The following is a 23,364-nucleotide window of genomic DNA, read 5'->3' as shown; positions in this document are numbered from 1 at the left end:
AAAACCAAAGGAATTTCAGCCAACGGCTCAAACGGTTGTTTCTGTAAACTTGACAGAACAAGGTTTAAATCCCACGGGCAAAGCGGGGATTTAACTGGAGGTTTAATACGTAAGACCCCTTGAAGGAAGGTCTTAACCAGCGAGTGGGTGGCCAGCGGCCGCTGAAACCACACTGACAGAGCAGAAATCTGTCCTTTGATTATGCTTAATGCCAATCCTTTATCCACTCCTAGCTGGAGAAAACTTAATACTCTATCGATGGTAAATTTGCGAGAAAGCCATCGCTTGGACTCGCACCAGCCTACATAGGCCTTCCAGACCCTGTAATAAATCACCCTAGAGACCGGTTTCCTGGCTCTGATTAGGGTAGAGATTACTTTCTGAGACAGACCTCTACCCCTGAGAATCAGGGATTCAGCTTCCAGGCCGTCAAATTTAGATGCCGTAAGGCAGGGTGGAGGATCGGACCTTGCGATAGCAGGTCTGGCCGTAGAGGAAGAGTCCAAGGGTCTCCCACTACCATCTTTAAGATTAGTGAGTACCATGCCCTTCTGGGCCATGCTGGAGCTACCAGGATGACTGGTATGTGCTCCACCCGGATCCTGCGCCGCAGGCGGGGTAGTAACTGGAGCAGGGGAAACGCATAAAGAAGTTTGAACTGATGCCAAGGGCAAACCAACGCATCGGTTCCGCAGGCCATCGGATCCCTTGAGCGGGACATGAACCTGTCTAGCTTCTTGTTGAGTCTCGATGCCATGATATCCACGTCCGGCACTCCCCATCTTTGGCAGAGTGCTTGAAAGATTTGTGGATGCAGAGACCATTCCCCCGGCAAAAGAGTCTGGCGGCTTAAGAAGTCCGCCTGAAAGTTGTCCACTCCTGGAATGAATATTGCCGATATGCAGGGCACATGAGCCTCTGCCCATAGGAGAATCAAGCTCACCTCTCTCTGAGCGGCTTGACTCCTGGTTCCCCCTTGGTGATTTATGTATGCCACGGCCGTGGCATTGTCTGATTGAATTCTCACCAGGAACCCCTGCAATTTTGACGTCCAAGCCCTGAGGGCTAGTCGAGCAGCTCTGAGCTCCAAGATGTTGATGGGCAACTGCTTCTCTGGCGTTGCCCAAGTACCTTGGCGAGTGCAACCATCCAAAATTGCTCCCCAGCCCGTCAGGCTGGCGTCTGTGGTCACTATCTTCCAAGCCACTAGGCTGAAAGACTTCCCCTTCAGTAGATTCTGAGGGTCTAACCACCAACACAGACTTTGTCGGACTCTTGATGAGAGTGGCAACGGGATATCCAAGGCCTGTGGCCTTCTGCTCCATGCTGACAGGATGGCTGCCTGCAGGATGCGAGTGTGGCTCTGGGCGTATGGTACCGCCTCGAATGTGGCCACCATCTTGCCTAGTAATCTCATACATAGGCAAATAGTCGGTTCCTTCTTGCTTAGAACCAGTAGGATTAATTCCTTGATGGCTTTGACCTTCCTCAGAGGTAGAAACACTCTTTGTTGTTCTGTGTCTAATCTCATGCCGAGATATTCCAACTGCCTTGTGGGCAGGAAAGCTGACTTTTCTCGATTTAGGACCCAGCCGAACTTCGAGGTATTGGACCGTGAGGGCCACTGCTCGCTCCAAGCCGGGAGACGAGTGATCTATGACTAGGAGGTCGTCCAGGTATGCTAGGATCGTGACCCCTTGGATCCTTAGTTTGGCTAGGATTGGAGCTAGGACCTTCGTGAACACCCGGGGGGCCGTAGCCAACCCGAAGGGAAGCGCCACGAATTGGAAGTGACGCGAAGCCACCATGAAGCGTAGATATCTTTGATGTGGCTGATAAATTGGAAGATGAAGGTAGGCATCCTTTATGTCTATGGACGCCATGAAGTCGTCCTTTTGGAGTGTGGTAGCTGCTGACCGCACGGTTTCCATCCGAAATGAGCGGATCTTTAGGTATGTATTTACCATCTTTAGGTCCAAAATTGGCCTGACATCTCCATTGGACTTCGGGATGATGAATAGGTTGGAGTAGAAACCTAGCCCCTGTTCCAGGACTGGTACCTCTACTATTACTTCCTGGGAAAGTAGATGATTTAATGCCGACATTAATGCGGCTCCTTTCTCCGGATCGTTTGGAATCCTCGACTCCTGGAAATGAAGAGGAGGAAACCTTAGGAAATCTAATTTGTAGCCCGTGGCCACGGAAGACCGTACCCACTCGTCGGGAATGCTGGCTTCCCAAACCTCTGAAAAGAGTCGCAGCCTTCCCCCCACCTTCGTGGGTGGGGGCGCCCCTTCATAAGGTCGGCTTGGGGGCTGGGTTTGCTGGTTTGCGAACCCACTGCTTTCTGCCTCTAGCAGCCTGTCCTTGTGATTTGCTGTTGAAGCCGAAGTTTGCTTTCGCAGGAGGCCGTCGATACTGTTTGGCATTAGAGGGCCCCTGCCCAGGGGAGTACTGTCGTTTAAACGCAGGCCCCTGAAACTTCCTCTTAGTTGGCAAGAGAGTACTTTTGCCATTTGAAATGGTTTGAATGTATTTATCTAGGTCTTCTCCGAAGAGTCGTCCTCCATGGAAGGGGAACCCTACCAGGAGCTTCTTGCATGGGGGCTCGGCCTCCCAGCTTTTTAACCATAAGAGTCTTCTCATATGGATAAGGGATAACGATAAACGTGACGCTTGCTGGATAGAATCCTTAATTGCGTCTACTGTAAAACATATGGCCCTAGGGACATCCAAAAATTCTTCTGCCTGCTGGGCAGGAATAAGTTTAAGCATCTGCTTAACCTGATCCGATAATGCTTGAGCAACCCCAATCGCAGCCACAGCTGGCTGTACTACTGCCCCTGCAGTAGTGAAGGAGTTCTTAAGTAGTGCTTCCAAGCGTTTATCAACTGGATCCTTGAATACCTGTATGTTTTCTACAGGGCATGTTAATGATTTGTTAATACATGAGATGGCTGCGTCCACTGCAGGAGTAGCCCATTTCTTGGAAAATTTATCTTCCATAGGATATAGGGCAGAGAATCTTTTAGGTGGTAAGAAGATTTTTCTGGCTTGTTCCAATCTTGGAACAAAACTCCCTCTAGTAGAGGGTGGATCGGAAATACTGCATTGCTTTGAGGCGCCCTCAGTGAGCCCAAAGCTGAAACCGTAGATACCTGGAGATCTGGTACTGGCAAGTTGAATGCATTATGGACCAAGTCCGTTAAGGCTTGAGTCCACCAACTCTCCCCTTGGGAGACTGCTCCAGACTCCTCTGTATCCGGATCTTCGATCCCTGAACCTACTTGGTCCTTGTCCAAGAGGTCGTCCAATTCCCCTGAGGAAAGGACCTCCTCTTCTGAGGGTCTGCGCTCGGGCGACGGAGATCTAATCCGTTTACTGCCCCGCATAGCTGTGGCTATCATTTTTCCCATTCTTTTCTCCATCTCTCTTAAAGAGGTGAGTAATACCTCGTCCGTGACCATCTTAGGGTTGGACTGACCCGCGCCAGCTCCAGCCCCAGATCCCGATGGCCCCAAGGCTCCCTGTGGGGAAAGCAGCGGCATAACTTTGTCCGAGACCTTAGACTCTCCGGATGTCATGGTACAATACCGAGGTACACCTGCTACCTATTGGTATTTGGAACTATAAAAGTTAATTGCCCAAACACCTGTTTGGGGGATAAAAAATGCTTCCTCTCCCCTAGATGACTTTTTTTTTTTTTTCTTTTTTCTTTTTTTTTTCGTTTTTGTTTCAAATCCAGGAAAGAAAAAACATTCTGTCCCCCTGAGTAGTATTGCAAAGAAAAACTATGAGATGGAAAAGAAACAGCCTATTTCTAGGCTTGAAAAACAGTCTTCTGAAGACTGCAATATCCTTTCTGGCCACTGTGTGTCCTCGGCGCCCCGTGCTGCCGCTCTGGTCTTTCCTCCCCCGTTCCAAAGTATTGATGAGCTGTATGGAACAAACAAGGAAGGGCCGCCCCTTCCTTAAGCCACTGACCCGCCCTTCCCCCCCCAGCAATCTCAAACAGGAAATGCCCCTCCCGACAGGGGGGGGGGGTTTGGGAGGAAGGGACCTCTCTGCTCCAGCAAACTGCAGCCTGCAGCCTGGAACCACGAGGAGGTCAGCGTTTTGCCTGCTTTGCAGGCTCTGAGGAGGAAGACTGAATGGAGCATCGCCTGGAGGCTTGCAGGTAAGCACAGCTCTCTGACACACACATATACTTTTATATCACACAGGCCCCACTCAATGCTTTTCCAACACTACAAGGGAGGTCACATCTTATGGGGAATAATACATATAGAGCCATCCTATCTTTATGATATTTGACTAGTTTGCCAGATGCAGTGCATAACTTTAGGCATGTCCCCTGTGACCCCCCAGAAAAAAACCTGCTAAGAACCAAGTTCCGCAAGTTTTCCCCTCACTTACCTGCTCCATGCCGCAGGACTTTGCCAAGCAAGAGGCCCAATCTTCCCCCATCTCGGTGGGGATGTCTAGACCTTCAGGCCCTGGGTTCCTATGAAGGATCCACTGTCCTGGGCCCATATAGCACCCTGGCAACAGAAACATTAGGCACCCAAAGGTTTTCTAAGTTCTGGGCCCAGGGTCCAGCTCTCTAAAAAGAAAAGCATTATGGGCTATACCCCAAGGGTTTGGGGTCCGGTTACTGACCACTTTAGCGCTGAGGCTTTTTTGGACAGAACCGGTAGCTCACCTAATCCCAAGGATGCGGAGGCAAGCTAAACCATGACTAACACCTAAGACACTGGCGTAAAAACTGAGGTACTCCTCCTATGGGAGGGGGTTATATAGGGAGGGGCATTTCCTGTTTGAGATTGCCAGTGTCAACACCTGAAGGTACTCCATATAACCCATATAGTAATGAATATGCCGCTCTGTGTCCCGTGATGTACGATAAAGAAATCAGGTTTGTTTGACAACTTCTGTCTTTCATGAATCCACAAAGGGAATACAAGCACACAGGCTCATGGTGCAATAACAGATTTTATTGGATATAAAAGAATAAAATCAATACACTCACAAGTGAATAAACAGCATCAAACAGTTCCTCCAATAGAGAGCCTTAGCGAGGGACACATCTGTGCTTCAGAGTGAATGAGAAGACCGCTGGATGGGCTGGCTCCACAGACACAGGCTCATCAAGCAGCGATCTTCTCATTCACTCTGAATTTTGAGCCATTGTGGATCATTTGGGGCTGTGTCAATATCATCCCCATTAAACACATGAGCTCCCCCATGCTCCTTTGTAAACATAGAGCTGAAGAAAGTATTTAATAAAGTTGCCTTTTATTTGTCCCCAGTCACCCACTCTAGATTATTTTGTAAAAGGCCTACATGCCCAGACCTGACCTCTTTACTATATTTGAAGATTTTTTTGTGGATTTGTCCTACTAACTCTTGAAATCTGTCATTAGTTTTGAATTTGTGTGTCCTTGATTTCCTTTTTACATATTCTGTTATATTTTTTGCAACATTTAAAACGATGATAGTGTTCATTTTTTTAAAATCTTTTCTTATAGCTTTTTTTTTTTACTTTGGCCGTGAGACACATACCGTATATACTCAAGTATAAGCCGACCCGAATATAAGCCGAGGCACCAAATTTTACCACAAAAAAAATGGGAAAACGTATTGACTCGAGTATAAGCCTAGGGTGTCCATGCCTTACTGTGCCCATGACTAGACTGATGTTTAACATGGAAGTCTATGGAAGGGGAGCCCGGCTTTGAAAAATCTGTGCCCCCTAGCCGTAGATCCCCCGGACAACAAACTTTGCACACTTGTAGGAGGAAGAGTGAGGCTACATATGTGCCAAGTTTGGGGTCCAGGGGGACCTACGGCCGGCCGGTACTGGGTCCCCAAAGTCCGGGAGATCAGGCGCAAAAAGGTGACTCGAGTATAAGCCGAAGGGGGCAAAAAAATTGTGCTGAAAAAAATCGGCTTATACTCGAGTATATACGGTAGGTTTTATTTTTAGCCTTTTAAAAACGTATTGCCTTTAAAACGCCCCCCCCCCCCCCCCCCAAATGTTAACTATGCGCCCATGCACACAAACTTTTTGAGGAGTTTGGAGGCATAAGCGTTTTAGGGGCAGTAGGGGGGAGAGAGAAAAAAAAATATCGCCCTGTGCGTCCAGGAGCAGAGGCTGTTGAGCTGTAAAACTGCAAAATGACAAAAAAAACATCATAAACCCGTGAAAGAAAAGCCCATAAACGCTATTCAAAAACGTGGCTAACATCACGTTTTTAAACCTGCTTTTTCCTGGTAGCAGTGCTGGCGTTTTTTAAACATCCTATGTGCATGAGGTCTAAAGGGATACAGACCCTGCCACTTTACTGAGAGCCCTACATATTTGATAGTTTAAATCCCCTCCCATACAGATTCACTCTGAACATGGACACAAACACCTTTCTTTTCAGAATAACAAAAAGTTAGGAATCTGCAACAAAGTTTGTTAAAAGCCCTGCAATGTGCACAGATCACCCAGTGCAGAAGTTTGGAGCTACTCTTTAAGCCTGATATTCAGCAATCAAATGTCCGAGCTTCAACTGGCAGCGTGGTAAGGGGGCAGGGACTAATCACCACATGTTAAGTTGAAGCCCACATGGCTCCAGAGACTAGCAGAGGAACCCCCAGGTACCATAAAGGTATGAAACCATTACTTTTTAGGTTTACTTTAAGAAATAACTATTTATATGTTACCCACAACCAATCGGGTTCACACCTGCACATTTAGGGGTATGAGCTTTAGAAGATCTTCATAAAATAAAAAGGAAATGAAAGTGCTATAGGGAGTAGACAGAGGATTCAGAAACACAGCTGGCTTCCTGTCATGTAATCCCACAGAAAAAAAAAACATTTCCAGCTGTCATGGTGCTGCCTAATTTTCTTTACAACGATGGCTAACAGAGTAAAGCTGGCCATACACCATACAATTTTCTTATTCAATCTCCTTTAGATTTACCTTCAACTGTATAGTACAAGGGCCTGCCTGATTACACACAAATTGCAAGTGCTTAGATTTGACCTCATATTATATGGTTTTGGTAAATCTAAAGGAGAATCTATAGAAGAAAATTGTATAAATGTACGGTATGTATGGCCAGCCTAAGAGGCTGCACAGCAAAGTTATACACAGGCATTCCCCTAGTTACACACATCTGACTTACGTCTCCTACTTTAAAAGGGGTTGTAAAGGTAAAGAAAAAAAAAAATCCTAAACAGGTTCGTTTACCTTAGTGCAGTCCTCCTTCACTTACCTCATCCTTCCTTTTTGCTTTTAAATGTCCTTATTTCTTCTGAGAAATCCTCACTTCCTGTTCTTCTGTCTGTAACTCCACACAGTAATGCAAGGCTTTCTCCCTGGTGTGGAGTGTCGTGCTCGCCCCATCCCTTGGACTACGGGAGAGTCAGGACACCCACTAACACACAGCTCCTTTCTCTATTGTACCTTTACAACCCCTTTAAACGGAAGTGAGAGGAAATCTACCCCTAGGAAGGGAAATTTAAGAGTTCTGAGAAAAGGCGCCTCCACTGATGCTTTATCACCAATCCTTGTTACCACAACCACCCAACATTTTCAAAATCCAATTGTCATTTGGACAGGAAGTGAGGTGAAATCTTCTGAACAGGGACATAGACCGTAAAACAAACATTCCAGGGGTGTTAAGCCTTCCCTATGCTATCCAAAAAGTTTAAAAATAGTTATTTTTTGCTGGAGCTATGCTTAAAAACAGAACCAGCCACAAGATTTGTCACATGGAGTTTGGTGCAAGATCCATATGCTTATGCAATAGTGGCGGTTCGTCCATAGAGGGCGCTGGAGCGCTGCCCCCTCTGGCTCTCACCGCCACTGAGTTCAATAACAGATTCATGCATTGCACGAATCTAGGTTATTGTCGCCGCTGCCGCTGTTCTATTTAGATGGCCGGACATGAGCGCCGACCATCTGAATAACGGCAGCTGGTTGGCTGTACGGAAGTGCCTATCAGATAGGCTTTCCAAGTACAGCCCTCGGGTCCCCGGAAGCTTATCCTCGGAACGCACGGGGAGTGCGTTCCTTGGAGAAGACTGACAGGCGTCTCAGCCAATCAGGTTGGCCGATTCTGGCTACCGGTAACCTGATTGGCTGAAGCGTTATCGAGGGCGGGAGAAGACATCGAGGGTCGAGGACATGGATGGCTGACTCCAGTAAAGGTAAGTGCCTCGCGGGCATTTTACAGGGCACAGCGGCGACGAAGGGCACAGTGGGGACAATTGGCACAGCAGCATGAATGGGCACAGTGGCGACAATTAAAGGGCACAGTAGCGACAATGGGCACAGTGGCGACAATTGATGGCACAGTGGCTGCGTTTGATGGCATGGAACAGTGGTGAGAATTGATGGCACAGAACAGTGGTGAGAATTGATGGCACAGAACAGTGGTGACAATTGATGGCACAGTGGCTGTGTTTGATGGCATGGCACAGTGTTGACAATTGATGGCACAGTGGTTGCAATTTTTTTTTCCCCGTTTGCGCCCTCCCAAAAATTTTGAGCACCAGCCGCCACTGTTCTGTAAGCTTCTAGACAGAAGTTCATTTCTCTGTGTCCTGTCTATAAAATGGGGTAAGGGGACTGCAAATAAGGCAAGTGCACACGTTCGATTTGAAGGTGTTTTTAACTTTCAACAAGGAAGCTGGGAAAATTCCCTCCAGGAGATACAAATGCCTGCCCAAAAGACTTTTTTTTTTTTTGGAGCAGTTGCTTGTAGCATTCAGAGCTGCTTCACCCAAATCAAAATGCTAAACAAGTTAATTTTTTTTTTTCTAAAACACTGGAAGATTATGGCAGCTCCAATTGTGAAAGCCTTCAGCAGGCTACACTGGAGTTAAATTTTATCCACTTGTTGAAAGCATAGAAAAAAACAAAACAGATTGTGGTCACTTTGCCATTCACATAGGAGGAAAATATCTACTGCAAACAAAGCAGTCTAAAATTTAAAAAACCTAAAAATGTAAACAGATTTGAAATTTGCTTTAAAAATATAGCGCTATAGAAGTGGGCTTCCTGAAACAAACCACCACAAAGTACTTACAGGTCCTGTTCCACCTTCTTGTCCAGTGCATACTCAAGGTCTGTCACCAGCATCTTCTGATACAAGTCTTGCAGAGCTTGACGTGAAGTCCACGCCTCTGCTGTACCAGGCTTGGATTCTGGCCAAAGAAAAGCACAGTGAGATGATGAAGATATGTACTACCGTTATAAAATGATTGCACGTATACAAGCATGAAGCAGCGAGGGGAATTTCCAAGATGAAATCCTAAACTATATGCAAGATCATTCCCACCCCATAAGCGAAAAGAAAAAACAAACACAATTTATTCAACTTAAAAACATTTCCTCATTTCCTCTCGCTGTTTGAAGCAGAGTAGATCTAAAACACACAGTTTAGAACAACACACATCCAAAATGAGAACAGACTTTTTAATCTGCACAAGCGATGATATCTGGAATAAAGCTGTCAGATCAAAGTCACATTTGTTATAATTAAAGCTCGATAAGAGAGAAACTAAAAACAATCAAAAGCACCGACAGGTCAGGAAATCAGATTCTGAAGATTAGAATAACAAGAAATATGTAAAGGAGGAAAAATCTAAAAATGTAATTAATGTAAATATGTTCAATCACAACTGCAGTTTTTCTTTTTAGAAATTATAAGCTTTTTTTATCCCAACATTTCATATTCCTGATCAGTTCCTGCTGTACCATGTACTTGTATGAGAAAGTATGCGGTTCTCTTTATATTGCTTCCTTTGTGTGAAAGCCCTGGTGTTCTGGCCAGTCCCTCTGCTTTCCTATTAAAAACAGACCACACCAAGCCTGGAACACACACAGTGGTCAGTTCTCTAGCTGTGCTGGGACTTGCCTTTCATTTCTATTTTAAACTGAATGGCTAATTCAATCTTCTATTGCAATATTTACCTAACCTAAAGTGTTTTTTTTTTTTTTTATTCAAGTAAAAAAAAAAAAAAAAAAAAAATTTTTTTAAAACATGTTATACTTGCCTGCTCTGTGCAGGGGTTTTGCATGGAGCAGCCCGGATCCTCCTTTTCTCGGGTCCCTCTTTGGTGCTCCTGGGCCCCTCCCTCCTTTAGAATGCCCCCACAGCAAGCAGCTCGCTGTGGGGGCACCCAAGCCGAGCCGCATCTCCCTGTGTCCTTTCAGACACGGAGTCGCTGCCTGGCCCTGCACCATTTCTCTCCCCATTGGCTGACTGACTTTGATTCTTGATACTTTGATGCTACTAAAGTACAATTCAGCTCAATGAAAAAGCCACATCTGTTAGTAATGGAAATAAGTTTGGGCCAGCTTGGACTAAACTGTCTAAAGTCATAGTAAACATGAAATTCAGGAGGATTGTCTAGTTTCATCGTGTGCAGCATTAAGAGCCAAATGATCTCCTCTATTTGATAGTAATAGTAGAAGACTGCAATTCCTCAGGGGTAAGCTCATCAGTCAAGGACTAGAGTGACTCAGAATCAAAGTCCTTGCGGTTCGGATGGCTCAGAAGCTACTAAGCCAGCAGGCAAATCACATCTAGAAACTGCAAGATTCAAGATTGTGCCTGTGGCCACTGTGATCAGAAGCAAATAAACCCATAAAGTCCATTGCAAAGGCTCAGCTAAAAAAAAAAGGAGAGGGTCAAGCTATCCCTGATGGAGCAAAAGAGAACTGAGGATGGACATCATCAGGGTACCCCAGATGTCCTAGAGGACGAAACGCGTCTGGTGGACGAGATCAACAACATTACCCCTTCCTAGATGAGCCCGTGTTTAACTACGCAAATGTAAGTATTCCCTGTTTATCTTTTTAAATAAACTCCCAGCGTTATTACACTATGCAATATCTCTCTCTCTACTTTATGCTTACATCGCATTACTATGTGGATATTCGTTGCTTCTCTGAACCTCATACATACCCTCTTGAGACCCCACCGATGACCAGACCTTCCGAGACTAGGACCAGTGATCAGATGTACCCATTTGGTCATTAGTACCAACAAGCCTATTTGACTTGAGAGGGATATGCCCCTTTAAGTCAGATTTTTCTGGTAAGCCTCTGTCCAGATGGTGGTGGTTCCATCAATCCCTTGGCGTTTCCATCTATGAAATACCCACACCTAACAACTGTATTTTCATTTGAGTCCATCTGATCACCCCCACAGCTAACTACCCTTTGTTCCACTTGCCCTCCCTTCTAGATAGTAATCTCCAACGAGCAGGGCCCTCTGATCCCTCCTGTATTGATTTGTATTTTGACTGTACTGCCTTTCCTGATGTAAAGCGCTGCGCAAACTGTTGGCGCTATATAAATCCTGTATACAAATAATAATAAACGATGAAATCTTTCTTTGGATTTCGGAACTATTCGGTCACACTTGATACAACCATTCACATGTTTTTGGGACTTTTTAGTCAAATTTAACATATTCACACGATTGACATATGTTGTGATTTTCTGTTGCTTTTATAGTTTTTTTTATTGTAAAAAAATCATCAGTGTTTACTAGCGCTATTCACTTTGGAGCACATTGCACTTTATTTTTAACTTTATTATGCAAAGCAATTTTACATATTTCTTATATACAATTGTGCCGCATTTTTTTCTTTTTATAGTTTGCTGTTCGTCTATTGGGTATGCTGGCAGATAGATAATCTATCTCTCTCTCTCTTTCTATCACTGAGGCACAGCGCAGTATATACCCACCTTTCTACCATAGGATATATTTCAGCAAAAAGCTTAAAACGGGAGTGAACATCTTTTCAGGATTAGACCTATCCTCATGTAATGCTTATTCACTTTGTGTGTGTATGGCACTCATAGGGACTTGTTTTGACTGTGGAGAAGCAGGTGCTGCCAAAAGACATGGTCTAGGTCAACTGTGGGGAACATTTGACAAGCCAATGCTTGTGGCTCATAAAATGCAAGGGTTGAAAAAAATCTCTGACATCTACGCTTCCATCACCCTATTCCACTTCATCCCCAAACCGGTTGATTGATCCTTAATCTGGGGATTAAGCAGCTGTTCCCTCTTGTGTGTGTCCCTTGCTAGTATCAACCACTTCACCCCCGGACCATATTGCTGGTCAATGACCGGGCCACTTTCTGCGATTCGGCACTGCGTCACTTTAACTGACAATTGTGCGGTCGTGCGACGTGGCTCCCAAACAAAATTGGCGTCCTTTTTTCCCCACAAATAGAGCTTTCTTTTGGTGGTATTTGATCACCTCTGCGGTTTTTATTTTTTGCGCTATAAACAAAAATAAAGCGTCAATTTTGAAAAAAAAAAAAAATGAATATTTACTTTTTGCTGTAATAAAAATGCCTCTAAACTCAACTGCCTACAAATGACTGTAAACTACCCTGTGTACATGTACAGACAAGATAGCATGGAGGAAAGTTCAGGGGCAGTTGAAAAAAACACCCCCCCCCCCCCCCCCAAAAAAAAAAAAAAAAACCAGCTGCTCCTAAACGTCCATTTACCAGCAGCAGTGTACATGAAGCCTTAAGCTTCTTAATTTACCGATTTGTCAATCCGTAGATCTTGTCCAGATCGAAGAAGCAGACTGGGTAGAATATAGCAGTACCACTTACTAAACACAAAAGCAACACACATGGTGAATACACAACATAATTATGCTCACCTGTCATATCTGCTTTCAGGACTTCTGCCTGCCTGTAATAAAAAAAAAACCCAGAAGAGTTGGTTATGGCTAGACTGCAAAACAACATGTAAGAAAATAGACAACCTAAATTTGTTGGAAAATTGTTGGTTTTCTTGTATCGTGGCATCACTAAATGGAGATTTCGCCTCACTTCCCGTTTTGTCTGACACACGTCTCCTAGCTAAAAAGTGAAGGGGAATCTCTCCAACACGAACAGACTGGCAACAGAGAGGCTATAATTCTTTTCCACCAGTATGCCATTTGGGAAATCTTGCCTTGATAACATTTCCGTCTCATAACTGAGAAAAACAGGAGGGGGGAAATCTCCCCAATAAGAAGTAGAGGCCTAATCCTTTCCCATTGTATCCAAAAAAAAAAAAAAAAAAAAAAATACAGATTTTGACTGGAATCAGGGTTTAGAGAGGTCCTTGAATTATGCCCAGTAATGCCATCTGCAAATTAGACCACATTTCTACAGTTTTTCAGCTCAACATTTAAAGCGGAGGTTCACCCTAAAAACATGTATTGACCATTACATTCAGCATACTTCGACACGTACAGTATGCCGTTTGTTTTTTTTATTTTCGCTGTACATACCGTATTATTGTTCTTTTCCAACTGGCTTCCGGGTTCTCACTCCCGCGGGAGTAGGCGTTCCTATGCAGCGGCACAATGTCACCTGGGACTTAGCCCATACGATTGACGTGCTTGAAACTTTCCCCCGGCGGATAAGGTGCGTCACAAGTTTCCAAAAATAGCCGAACTGGGAGTCGGCTCTATACGGCGCCTGCGCACAGATTAGGAGCCGTGTAGAGCTGACTGCGCAGGAGCCGTATAGAGCCGACTCCCAGTTTGGCTATTTACGTAACTCGTGACGCGCCTTATCCGCCAGGGGGAAGTTTTTATCAAGCACGTCAATCATATGGGCTAAGTCCCAGGTGACATTGCGCCACTGCATAGGAACGCCTACTCCAGCGGGAGTGAGAACCCGGATGGAAAACAATAATACGGTATGTACAGCGAAAATAAAAAAAACAAACAGCATACTGTACATGTCGGAAGTATGCTGAATGTTATGGTATATACATGTTTTTAGGGTGAACCTCCGCTTTGATAAACACCAAATGACAAATTTCAAAGGGTGAGCAGGGTTAAGCCAGCCATATATGGTGAGACTGGCCACATTTTCGATCCATATATGGGCAGAGAGGTCAAACCACCCCATGGGATTTTCCCCATTTGATCAGCGCTGTAGGCTATAGCCTGCAATGTTGATCAGTGTATTCTGATGGCAGAGAAGGCTCTCTACTGTCCGAATACAATAGCTCACGGGAAGGATACCTCCCCATCCATCAGAAATGTATGGATGGGGGGAAAGTCTAAAGGAGGATAAAAGTCCAGCACCAGAACATCTTGCAGTAAAATCACTTGGCTTGCTTATAAATCCTGGATAGGGGAAAACATGGATATGGGGGGGGGGTTTGGGGAAATCAGGTCAACCCACTGGTTGGTTATTTGATAAAAAAAATAAAAATAATAATGCATCATTTATGGGCTGCTTTAGGCAATTTACATGCCTCCAATGACAAGTTTATCATAATGACAGCCAAGCACACTCAAAAATATTTGAGTGTTCTGGAATTTGTTACAGTTAGCTGAAAGATCTTCCAATCTACACAAACAAGGTCAGAACAACAGATTTAATGATATGGCTACATTCAGCACGCCATCATCCATAATATTGAACGCTAATGATCAGTGGCATTTCAGTCTACAAAAAGCAAAATGATTAAATTTATAAAACAGCACACAGATATGCATAGCAAGCAAATATACAAGCAATGTTATGTGACTAGCAATAGAAGGGACCATTAAGGTTATATAAAATGTGGCTATCCTAAAGTAGTTGTAAAGTCTCAAAGTTTTTCACCTTAAAGTGGAGGTTCACACAAAAATTGAACCTTCGCTTTTTGGATCCCTCCCCCCTCCGGTGTCACATTTTGTACCTTTCAGGGGGTGCAGATACCTGTATAAAACAGGTATTTGCACCACTTCAGGGTTTCCAAATCCCGCGGGAGTCCCGCCCCTTCACGTCAACCCCCCCCCCCCCACTGTCTTCTGGGAAACACTGTTCCCAGGAGAGAGCGGGGACAAGTGACGGTGTGCCGCGATACTCGCGCAGTAGGGAATCGGGCAGTGAAGCCACGAGGCTTCACTTCCTGATTGCCTCACTGAGGATGGCGGCGGAAGCAACCGAGGACTGAGCGATTGCTCAGCCTCGTCTGCTGACATCGCGGGCGTGCTGGACAGGCAAGTGTCCATATTTTAAAAGACAGCAGCTGCAATATTTGTAGCTTCTTCCAAAAAAAAAAAAAAAAAAAAAAAAATAATCGGGTGGACCTCCGCTTTAAATGCACAAGGTGAAAAACCTGTGCTGCAGCTGCCCCCCCAGAGCCTCCCCCTTTTCTGACTCAAGTCTATCCATTCCAGTGATGTGGATGAGCCTAGCGGCTCCAGCCGCTGTCTGTCCTAACTGGATAGATTTATATCCATTGAAGGGCAGCTGCAGGATGTGTGCCAACAAGGTCAGCTGGTGAACTCCTTGTATTTTAGACACCTTTCATCCTGGACACGTTTTTGGTTCTAAAAATATTGCCTGAAAAGCCGCACTCATGGAGTGGTGCGCTTGCGGAACGTGAGAAAAAGTCTTGCATGCAGCATCTTTGGGGCGGTTTGGGATGGTTTGGCAGAGGTGTATACACCCTCTCCCAAAACGTCCTGCCCATTGAAATGAATGGGCAGTGCTGCCAAAGCAGCCTGCAAAGCGTTTTGGCAGCAAAGCAACACAGGTGCTTTTAACTTCCTTTGTTTGGGCTGCTAGGAGGGGGGGGGGGGGGGTTTAAAAGTGCCCCACTAGTGGCCAAAAAGCGCCACTAAAACGACTGTAAAGCACCGCTTTACCACTAATGGACCACTTTAACAGTTTTTATGTCCTAAAGCTAAATACCAGGAAGTCATGAACACTTTTATGGAACAAGCTGGAGGCTGGGCTAAGGCCTTGTCCTAAAATACATAGAAAGTTTTTTTTTCCTGCATCAGAAGTACATTAATGGTATATTGGCACATAGGAAGTTGGAATTTAGAAAAGAGAATTTAGCATTTAAAAATGAAAATTTAGTGCCAAATGAGTTCCACCGCCATTTTGGGTCAGTGACAATGCCAACATCTGAGATGTATGTATTATGGACACAAATTCAAGCTATAACAACATCTACAAGCTTATTTAATAAGCACAAAAAAGAAAAAAGAAAAGACAATTAATAGCCGCCAATCAAAAGCCATTTAGTTCTGCTTTAGCAACATGATTTTTGGTGGGCTACAATATGTAGTACTAGCTAACAAATCAGCGAACGTGTATAAAAAGCTATAGTAGGTCAGTATACTCTAATAATCTGAAGGTCACCTAATAGAAAAAGGCTGACTCGATATGACCACCTGAGACTTTCAGGAGAACCAAATTCTATTATCTCAATAAATGAGATCATAATAAAGAAAGACTGAACCACAGCAAGTGCATGCACTCATCGACATGCCATGGTGCCAATCCGGTGAGGAAATGGGAGACGTTTCTCCCGGCATCAACAAAACTCATCTGTCAGTTTAATTGCTACCTCCTATCTACATGTGCCTTGTGCGAGACAGAGTCGGCTTTGCGGTGCGTGTATGACAGACAGACAGACAGAGCTATTTAGCGAGGAAAGGAGGCGGGAGACAGGATACACAGGGCAGACAGTATAAAAGAAAAACTTTAACCCCAGAGACCTGTACCACTAGGAGGACTTGAATTGCTCCTGCTACTGTCTCGGTGTCATGTAAAGAAAGAGCAGATGGGCACAGCGCTGGATCGAGAGAGGGCTTAAAGTACAGGTGTGCTCAAAAGTTTGCATACCCTTGGAAAATTGGTTACACTGCATATACATTTTTAAAGGGAACAGCGAGGAGGAAAAACACATTTTCTTTTATTTCTTATGCGATTCATGTTCAATTGTATGTCATAACAGAATGGCACAATCCTAAAATAAAACATGGCAACATGTAAAAAAATAAAATAAATTAATAACCCCCGTCGTAATACTGTGTATTGCCCCCTTTATCAGCGATGACAGCGTGCAGTCTTTTGTAATAGTTGTCTATGAGGCCCCAAATTCTTGAAGGTGGTATAGCTGCCCATTCATCTTTGGCAAAATGCCTCCAGGTCATGCAGACTTTGATCGTCTTGCATGAACTGCACATTTGAGATCTCCCCAGAGTGGCTTGATGATATTAAGGTCAGGAGACGGATGGCCACTCCAGAACCTTCACCTTTTTTCTGCTGTAACCACTGGAGGGTCAATTTGGCATTATCAAACATATTGTAACGGAGCTTGTTGGTGGCATTGGCGCAGTAAAGTTTTCTTTCTGGCAACTCCACCATGCAGCTCATTTTTGTTCAAGTATCGTTGTAGTGTGCACTTTGAAACAACCACAGTGTCTTTTTTCCCAGAGCAGCCTGCACTTCTTGTAAGGTTACCTGTGGGTTTTTCTTTTTATCTCAAACAATGCTTCTGGCAGTTGTGGCCGCAACCTCTTACTCTACCTGAGCTTGGCTTGGTATCAAGAAATCTCAGATTTTTCCACTTAATAGGTAATTGAACAGTACAGACTGGCATATTCAAGGCCTGGGATATTCTTGTTACGCACGTCTTTTGACAGTTCTTTTCTGCTCAGTATCTATTCTAGCTTGTTCAGTGCATCCACAAGAAAGCTAATAAAATTAAAGGGTCACTAAAGGAAACATTTTTTTTTAGCTAAATGGCTTCCTTTACCTTACTGCAGTCCTGGTTTCATGTCCTCATTGTTCGTTTTTGCTTTGATGTTGCTGTAATTCCTCTGTTCTGGACACTTCCTGGTTGTCTGTTTTCTGATCACCACAGTACTGGGAGATTTCTCACTGTGGTGACTAATCAAGGAGGTGTGATTACTGTGTGTCAGCACCAATCCAGTTTCGTTTTACAAACCATCACTGCCCTCTATTGGCTCTCTGGCTCTGTACATCAGAGAACCAGGAAACAGCAGCAAAAACGAAACGAAACTGTAGGTACATTATATGAATGGTTTTTATCTATTTTTAATCATTTTTAAAAAGGAATCTGTTAACTATTATGTCTCTATACCCTGTAAACAGTAATTTCAGCTAAAAAAAATTATTTCCTTTAGTGACCCTTTAATTGCCATTTAACCTGTGTGTTACCTGGTGTGTACCAAGGCCAAACATTTCAGGGTATGTAAACTCTTGATCAGGGTTAATCAGGCGTTTTCCATTATTAGGATTTAAAAAATAGCCAAAACACAATCACTAAATTAGTTTTTTCCTATGGATTTAACAAGGTTTGTTTGAAGGCTTCTCTCACTCATTTGGTGTGGATTAAAGGGGTTGTTAAGGTATTTTTCCCTAAATAGCTTATTTTACCTCAGTGCAGGGGGGAGGGGCGACCAGGCAAGTCAGGAAACTCTACTTTGCAGATAGAGAAACGAGCTGTGTGATATTAGACATCCTGCTCGCCCCCTCAAGAGGCTTTCTCCACACCAGGGAGAAAGCCTCACAATACTGTGTGGAGTTACAGACAGAAGAACAGGAAGGGAGGGTTTCTCAGAAGAAATAAGGACATTTAAAAGCAAAATCAAAGGATGAGGTAAGTGAAAAAGGACTGCACTAAGGTAAAGGAAGCTATTTAGGGAAACATTGTTTTACCTTTAATGATCAAAAGGCTTTATACGTACTGAAGGAACACTGCTTGTATGTCCTAAAGATAGTGTAGTGGTTATGGTGAATGGCTTTGGTGTGAGCTTAGCAATTCAGCATTCCCACACATTTTCTGCAGGAAATGCATTTTCTAGTTCACATTCATATCTACACATTCCAATTTATTTTCAGTGTTGATGCAAAAAGAGTCCCTTGCTGCTGCGGGAAATCATACATGCAATATAATAAAGTATTTTAAGTCAATGATAATTCATTTAGAGCAGCCTTTCCTCTGGCCACTGTTATGTAGCATGGAGGCTGTATATTCTGCAACATTTACATTTTTGGTAAACTCATTCAATGAATGCAAGCCGAGATAACATGCACTGCCTTAATGCATTCACACAATTTCACAGTAACCATGAGATAAAAACAAAGTATAGGAATATTCCTTTATCCCATATGATTGAATCCGTTCGGCCATTGCTGAATTACTAACCTGAAAGTGTATTATAAATAGGAAACCTTCATTTTGTTTCCAAATATTAAATGATCTAACTACCAGCAAGAATAAGTGCTTACATTTAAAGAGCACCTGTCATTTCAGACCAATCAAGGCTGCCCTTTAGCAGCAACCACTCACCGGCTGCTGTCACGTCCCTCACCTTGTTGTGTCACTGCCGCATCACCAAACGTCCCATCAAAGTGAATGGGACTGACGTTAAGTCAATAGCGGTTCAGAGGAGGAGCCGCTGCGGGACAGAGGACGGTTGCTCTTTAAAAAGCCTTTTTACTAGCGATTTAAATTGCAATTTAAATCAAATCCAACCTGCATCAATCAGCAGGATCTGTTTAGCCATTTGCAGGAGGTAGAATTATTCCTGCTGGCCACCAATGTAAGGAGCATTGTTCCCACTGACCACCAATGTATAGAGCATTCTTTTTACCATTGTCAGGGCCCTTTCACAAGGGGCTGTCCGTGTGCGGGCTCCACTTTAGCTCAGCAGGGATCGAGCAGGCAGATGACAGGTCTTTCTCTGCACACTGTGCAGGGACCGACATGTCAGAGCGTTGCTCTCCCCTATGGGGGATCGGATGACAACGGACTCTACGTAGAGTCCGTTGTCATCCAATCTGCCAGATGGATGGAACAGTAGGGGTTTTCCTCCGTCACACTTTGGCTGATCGGAGCGGGTCGGAAGTCAGCGGGCATGTAACCGCTGACATCCGTGGCTCCATAGAGGCGCACAGAGCACCCGTTCAGGTCCGCCTAAAAAAAACTGTCAGGTAGACCTGAACGGTCCGCCCGTGTGAAAGGGTCCTAAGAAGCCGATTTAGAGAGTTGTAAAACAATAAAAAAAAATACAAAATAATAATCTTGTTTTCGAATACTTACTACAATGTTTAGGCAGAGCTGAATGATCTTACCAATGTACACTTTTTATTACAGAAAAACAACCAGCCCAACAAGTCTCCAGCCTCATCTGGTGAAGAACATGTTAATCATTTGCATTGCACTACATGTCTACCATAGCTGAACGCACAGTTTCAAAACAGGTTCAAATTGCATTAGGATCAAGAGCAAAGCCCCAGCCTGCAGAGAGTGGAGGGTGCAGAAACATGTCAGAAATGTGATCTGTCACTGCCGGTGCGGACAATAAAAGCACAGAGAGATGAGGACATGACTAGCAGCTCTAGGAAACACCTAAAAAGGTGCGTCTGGTCACACTAGATGAGCAAACCAGACTAGTGCACAACTCACCTGTAAAATGCATGGATAATAATGGTTACGCTTTCGAGTCTATGCAAAAATACACACGCACCCAAATGATGTGGTGAGAGAATCGTTCTAGACAATGGAAAGCAAGGTACCATTTCAAAGATATAATGCCTGACAAATTTGCTTGGAATCTAGGAGCCAGCTTTAAAAAACAAAAAAAAACAAAAAAAACTAAAAAAAAAAAAAAAACTTGGGGGCCAGGAACGCACCCCATCCCACCGAGCTCGCGCGCAGAAGCGAACGCATACGTGAGTAGCACCCGCATATGAAAGCAGTGTTCAAACCACACATGTGAAGTATTATTATCATCATCATTATTATCGCCTATGGAGATTTTAGAGGGTAACAGTTTGTCGCCATTCCACGAGCGGACGTAATTTTGAACCGTGACATGTTTGGTATCAATTTACTCGGCGTAACATTATCTTTCACATTATAAAAAAATTGGGCCAACTTTACTGTTGTCTTCTTTTTTAAATAAAAAAAATATGTATTTTTTCCCAAAAAAGTGCACTGGTAAGACGGCTGCGCAAATACAGTGCGACAGAAAGTATTGCAACGACCGCCATTTTATTCTCCAGGGTGTTAGAATTAAAATGTTTATATATATATATATATATATATATATATATATATATATATATATATATATATATATATATATATATATATATATATATTATATATATATTTTATGTTTGGGGGTAGCAGTGAAAACAAGACAGGGGAAGCTCCATTGGCATTGCTGGTTGTCTTGACATACCAATGGTCACCACAAGATGTCGCCAGATCACAGAAGGAAGAATAGGCCTGCAGAAGGGCGCGGCCTCAATTACTGGCCGGCGCGGCCCAACGAGATCGTGTGGCGGGGGAGGTAGGGGCTCACGAAGGCACAGAATTCCCCAGCTGTGCCGCGCCAGTTCGCAAATTCTAGTTGCAATTGCGACCTGGCGCCCGGGGTTTGTCGAACCTCGATATAATATTTTACCATCAAAGACAATAGCACTATGGTAAAAGCCACCACAACTATACCGATCAAGTCAAGATGGGTTCAAAAACTATTACTTGGTCTTACTCTTTATAATTCGTTTCATGCCCCTCAGATCCAACTCAATTCTGATTTCAACATTACAGCGGGTAAGTATTGGGGGGGGGGGGGGGGGGACGACAGCTGCACAGAGGTTATTGTATCTTAATGCTTTTTTAGAAAGGGAACTTACCCTTTAAGATCTTGAAAGAGTAAAGATTTTAATGATTACAAAACATGATTTTTCTCATCTCCTGGCACTCTTAATCAGCCATGTCGTGAGAGGAATTTGTTTTGCTGAATCTGCTGGCACAAAAACCCACGAAATTTCGATATTTGAGATTTTCTTGATTGCACCATTATTTTAAAGTAAAACGTTTTTTTGTCCAACGTGTAAAAGTAGAACCAGAACCAATTTAACCACTTGCCGCCCGCCAATGACAAATTGACGTCTGCAAAGTGGTTGTAGAATCCTGACTGGACGTCATATAACGTCCTCAGGATTCTTAGCCGATGCGCGCCCCCGGGGGCGCGCATCGCGGCGATCGTTGTTGCGGGGTGTCAGTCTGACACCCCGCAACACCGATCTCGGTAAAGAGTCTCTCACGGAGACTCTTTACCACGTGATCAGCCGTGTCCAACCACGGCTGATCACGATGTAAACAGGAAGAGCCGTTGATGGCTCTTCCTCACTCGCGTCTGACAGACGCGAGTAGAGGAGAGCCGATCGGCGGCTCTCCTGACAGGGGGGGTTCGCGCTGATTGTTTATCAGCGCAGCCCCCCCTCGGATCGCCACATGGACCACCAGGGATGCCCACTAGGGAAGGGCAAAACTTAAAAAAAGGGGCAAAAAAAAAAGTCCAAAAAAAAAAAAGATGCAAAAAAATAAAAGATGCCAATCAGTGCCCACAAATGGGCACTGACTGGCAACAAGTAAACAAGTAAATAATGCCGCCCCACAGTGTCCATCAGTGCCACCCCACAGTGTCCATCAGTGCCACCCCACAGTGTCCATCAGTGCCACCCCACAGTGCCCATCAGTGCCACCCCACAGTGCCCATCTGTGCCCATCTGTGCCGCCCATGAGTGCCCAGTGCCGCCCATGAGTGCCCAGTGCCACCCATGAGTGCCCAGTGCCACCCATGAGTGCCCATCAGTGCTGCCCATCAGTGCCGCCTATGTGTGCCCATCAGTGCCGCATACCAGCGCCGCCAATCAGTGCCACCTCATCTGTGCCCGTCAGTACTACCTCGTTGATGTCCATCAGTGCCATCTCATCTGTGCCCATCAGTGCCACCATATCAGTGCCCGTAATTGAAAGAGAAAACGTACTTATTTACAAAAAAAATTACAGAAAAATATAAAAACTTAATTTTTTTCAAAATTTTCGGTCTTTTTTTAGTTGTTGCGCAAAAAAAAAAAAAAAATCGCAGAGGTGATCAAATACCACCAAAAGAAAGCTCTATTTGTGGGTAAAAAAGGACGCCAATTTTGTTTGGGTACAGTGTAGCATGACCGCGCAATTGCCATTCAAAGTGCGACAGTGCTGAAAGCTGAAAATTGGCTTGGGCGGGAAGGTGTATACGTGCCCTGTATGGAAGTGGTTAAAATGTTCACTTTTTTTTCTTGAATAGATCAAGACAAATAATGGGAGGGAGGAGTCCTAATAGGAGACCTAAAACTGGTACCACATCCTTATGAAACTGTACAAAAAACTAAAATAAATATAGAACAGAGGACTTGGAGGCAATTATATATTTAGACATAAAAAAAAATAAGGCAAAAAGTACTACATGTCAACATTACAAGTGCATTGGTTTGTATTGTATATCACCCCCACCAATCTTGGGCAATGGATCGCTTGCTGCGAATTCTATGTGTTCACTGGGCCAGGCCCGCTTTTGAGGAAAGCTCTAATAACTAGCATGGTACTATTGGATTATGCCAATCCAATAGCACCATGCTAGTCATTAGAGCGTTCCTAAAAATTAGAAACCCTGGCTTAGATAAAACAGAGCTCTATTCTTTGAGGATCCTTGGATGCAAGCCATCCAGAT

The 23,364-nt window shown here is 44.2% G+C and overlaps 1 protein-coding gene across 7 annotated transcripts in view; it reads right to left on the bottom strand.

Annotated features, from left to right (window-relative positions):
* SMG7 (SMG7 nonsense mediated mRNA decay factor) overlaps positions 1-23,364 on the bottom strand; it is a 92,623-nt gene that overhangs the window by 51,103 nt on the left and 18,156 nt on the right. For all 7 annotated transcript variants that reach the window (XM_040360323.1, XM_040360324.1, XM_040360326.1 and 4 more), the window contains exons 2-3: positions 12,697-12,728; positions 9,087-9,204 (exon numbers count right to left, since the gene is read on the bottom strand). In XM_040360323.1, coding sequence (XP_040216257.1) covers positions 9,087-9,204; positions 12,697-12,728 — 150 coding nt within the window. The remainder of the gene's footprint in view (positions 1-9,086; positions 9,205-12,696; positions 12,729-23,364) is intronic.

Source organism: Rana temporaria, chromosome 7 (genome assembly GCF_905171775.1).
Source record: "Rana temporaria chromosome 7, aRanTem1.1, whole genome shotgun sequence".
Taxonomy (NCBI): domain Eukaryota; kingdom Metazoa; phylum Chordata; class Amphibia; order Anura; family Ranidae; genus Rana; species Rana temporaria.
Note: the sequence above shows the minus strand (reverse complement) of the source record. Positions and strands in the feature narration are given on the sequence as shown.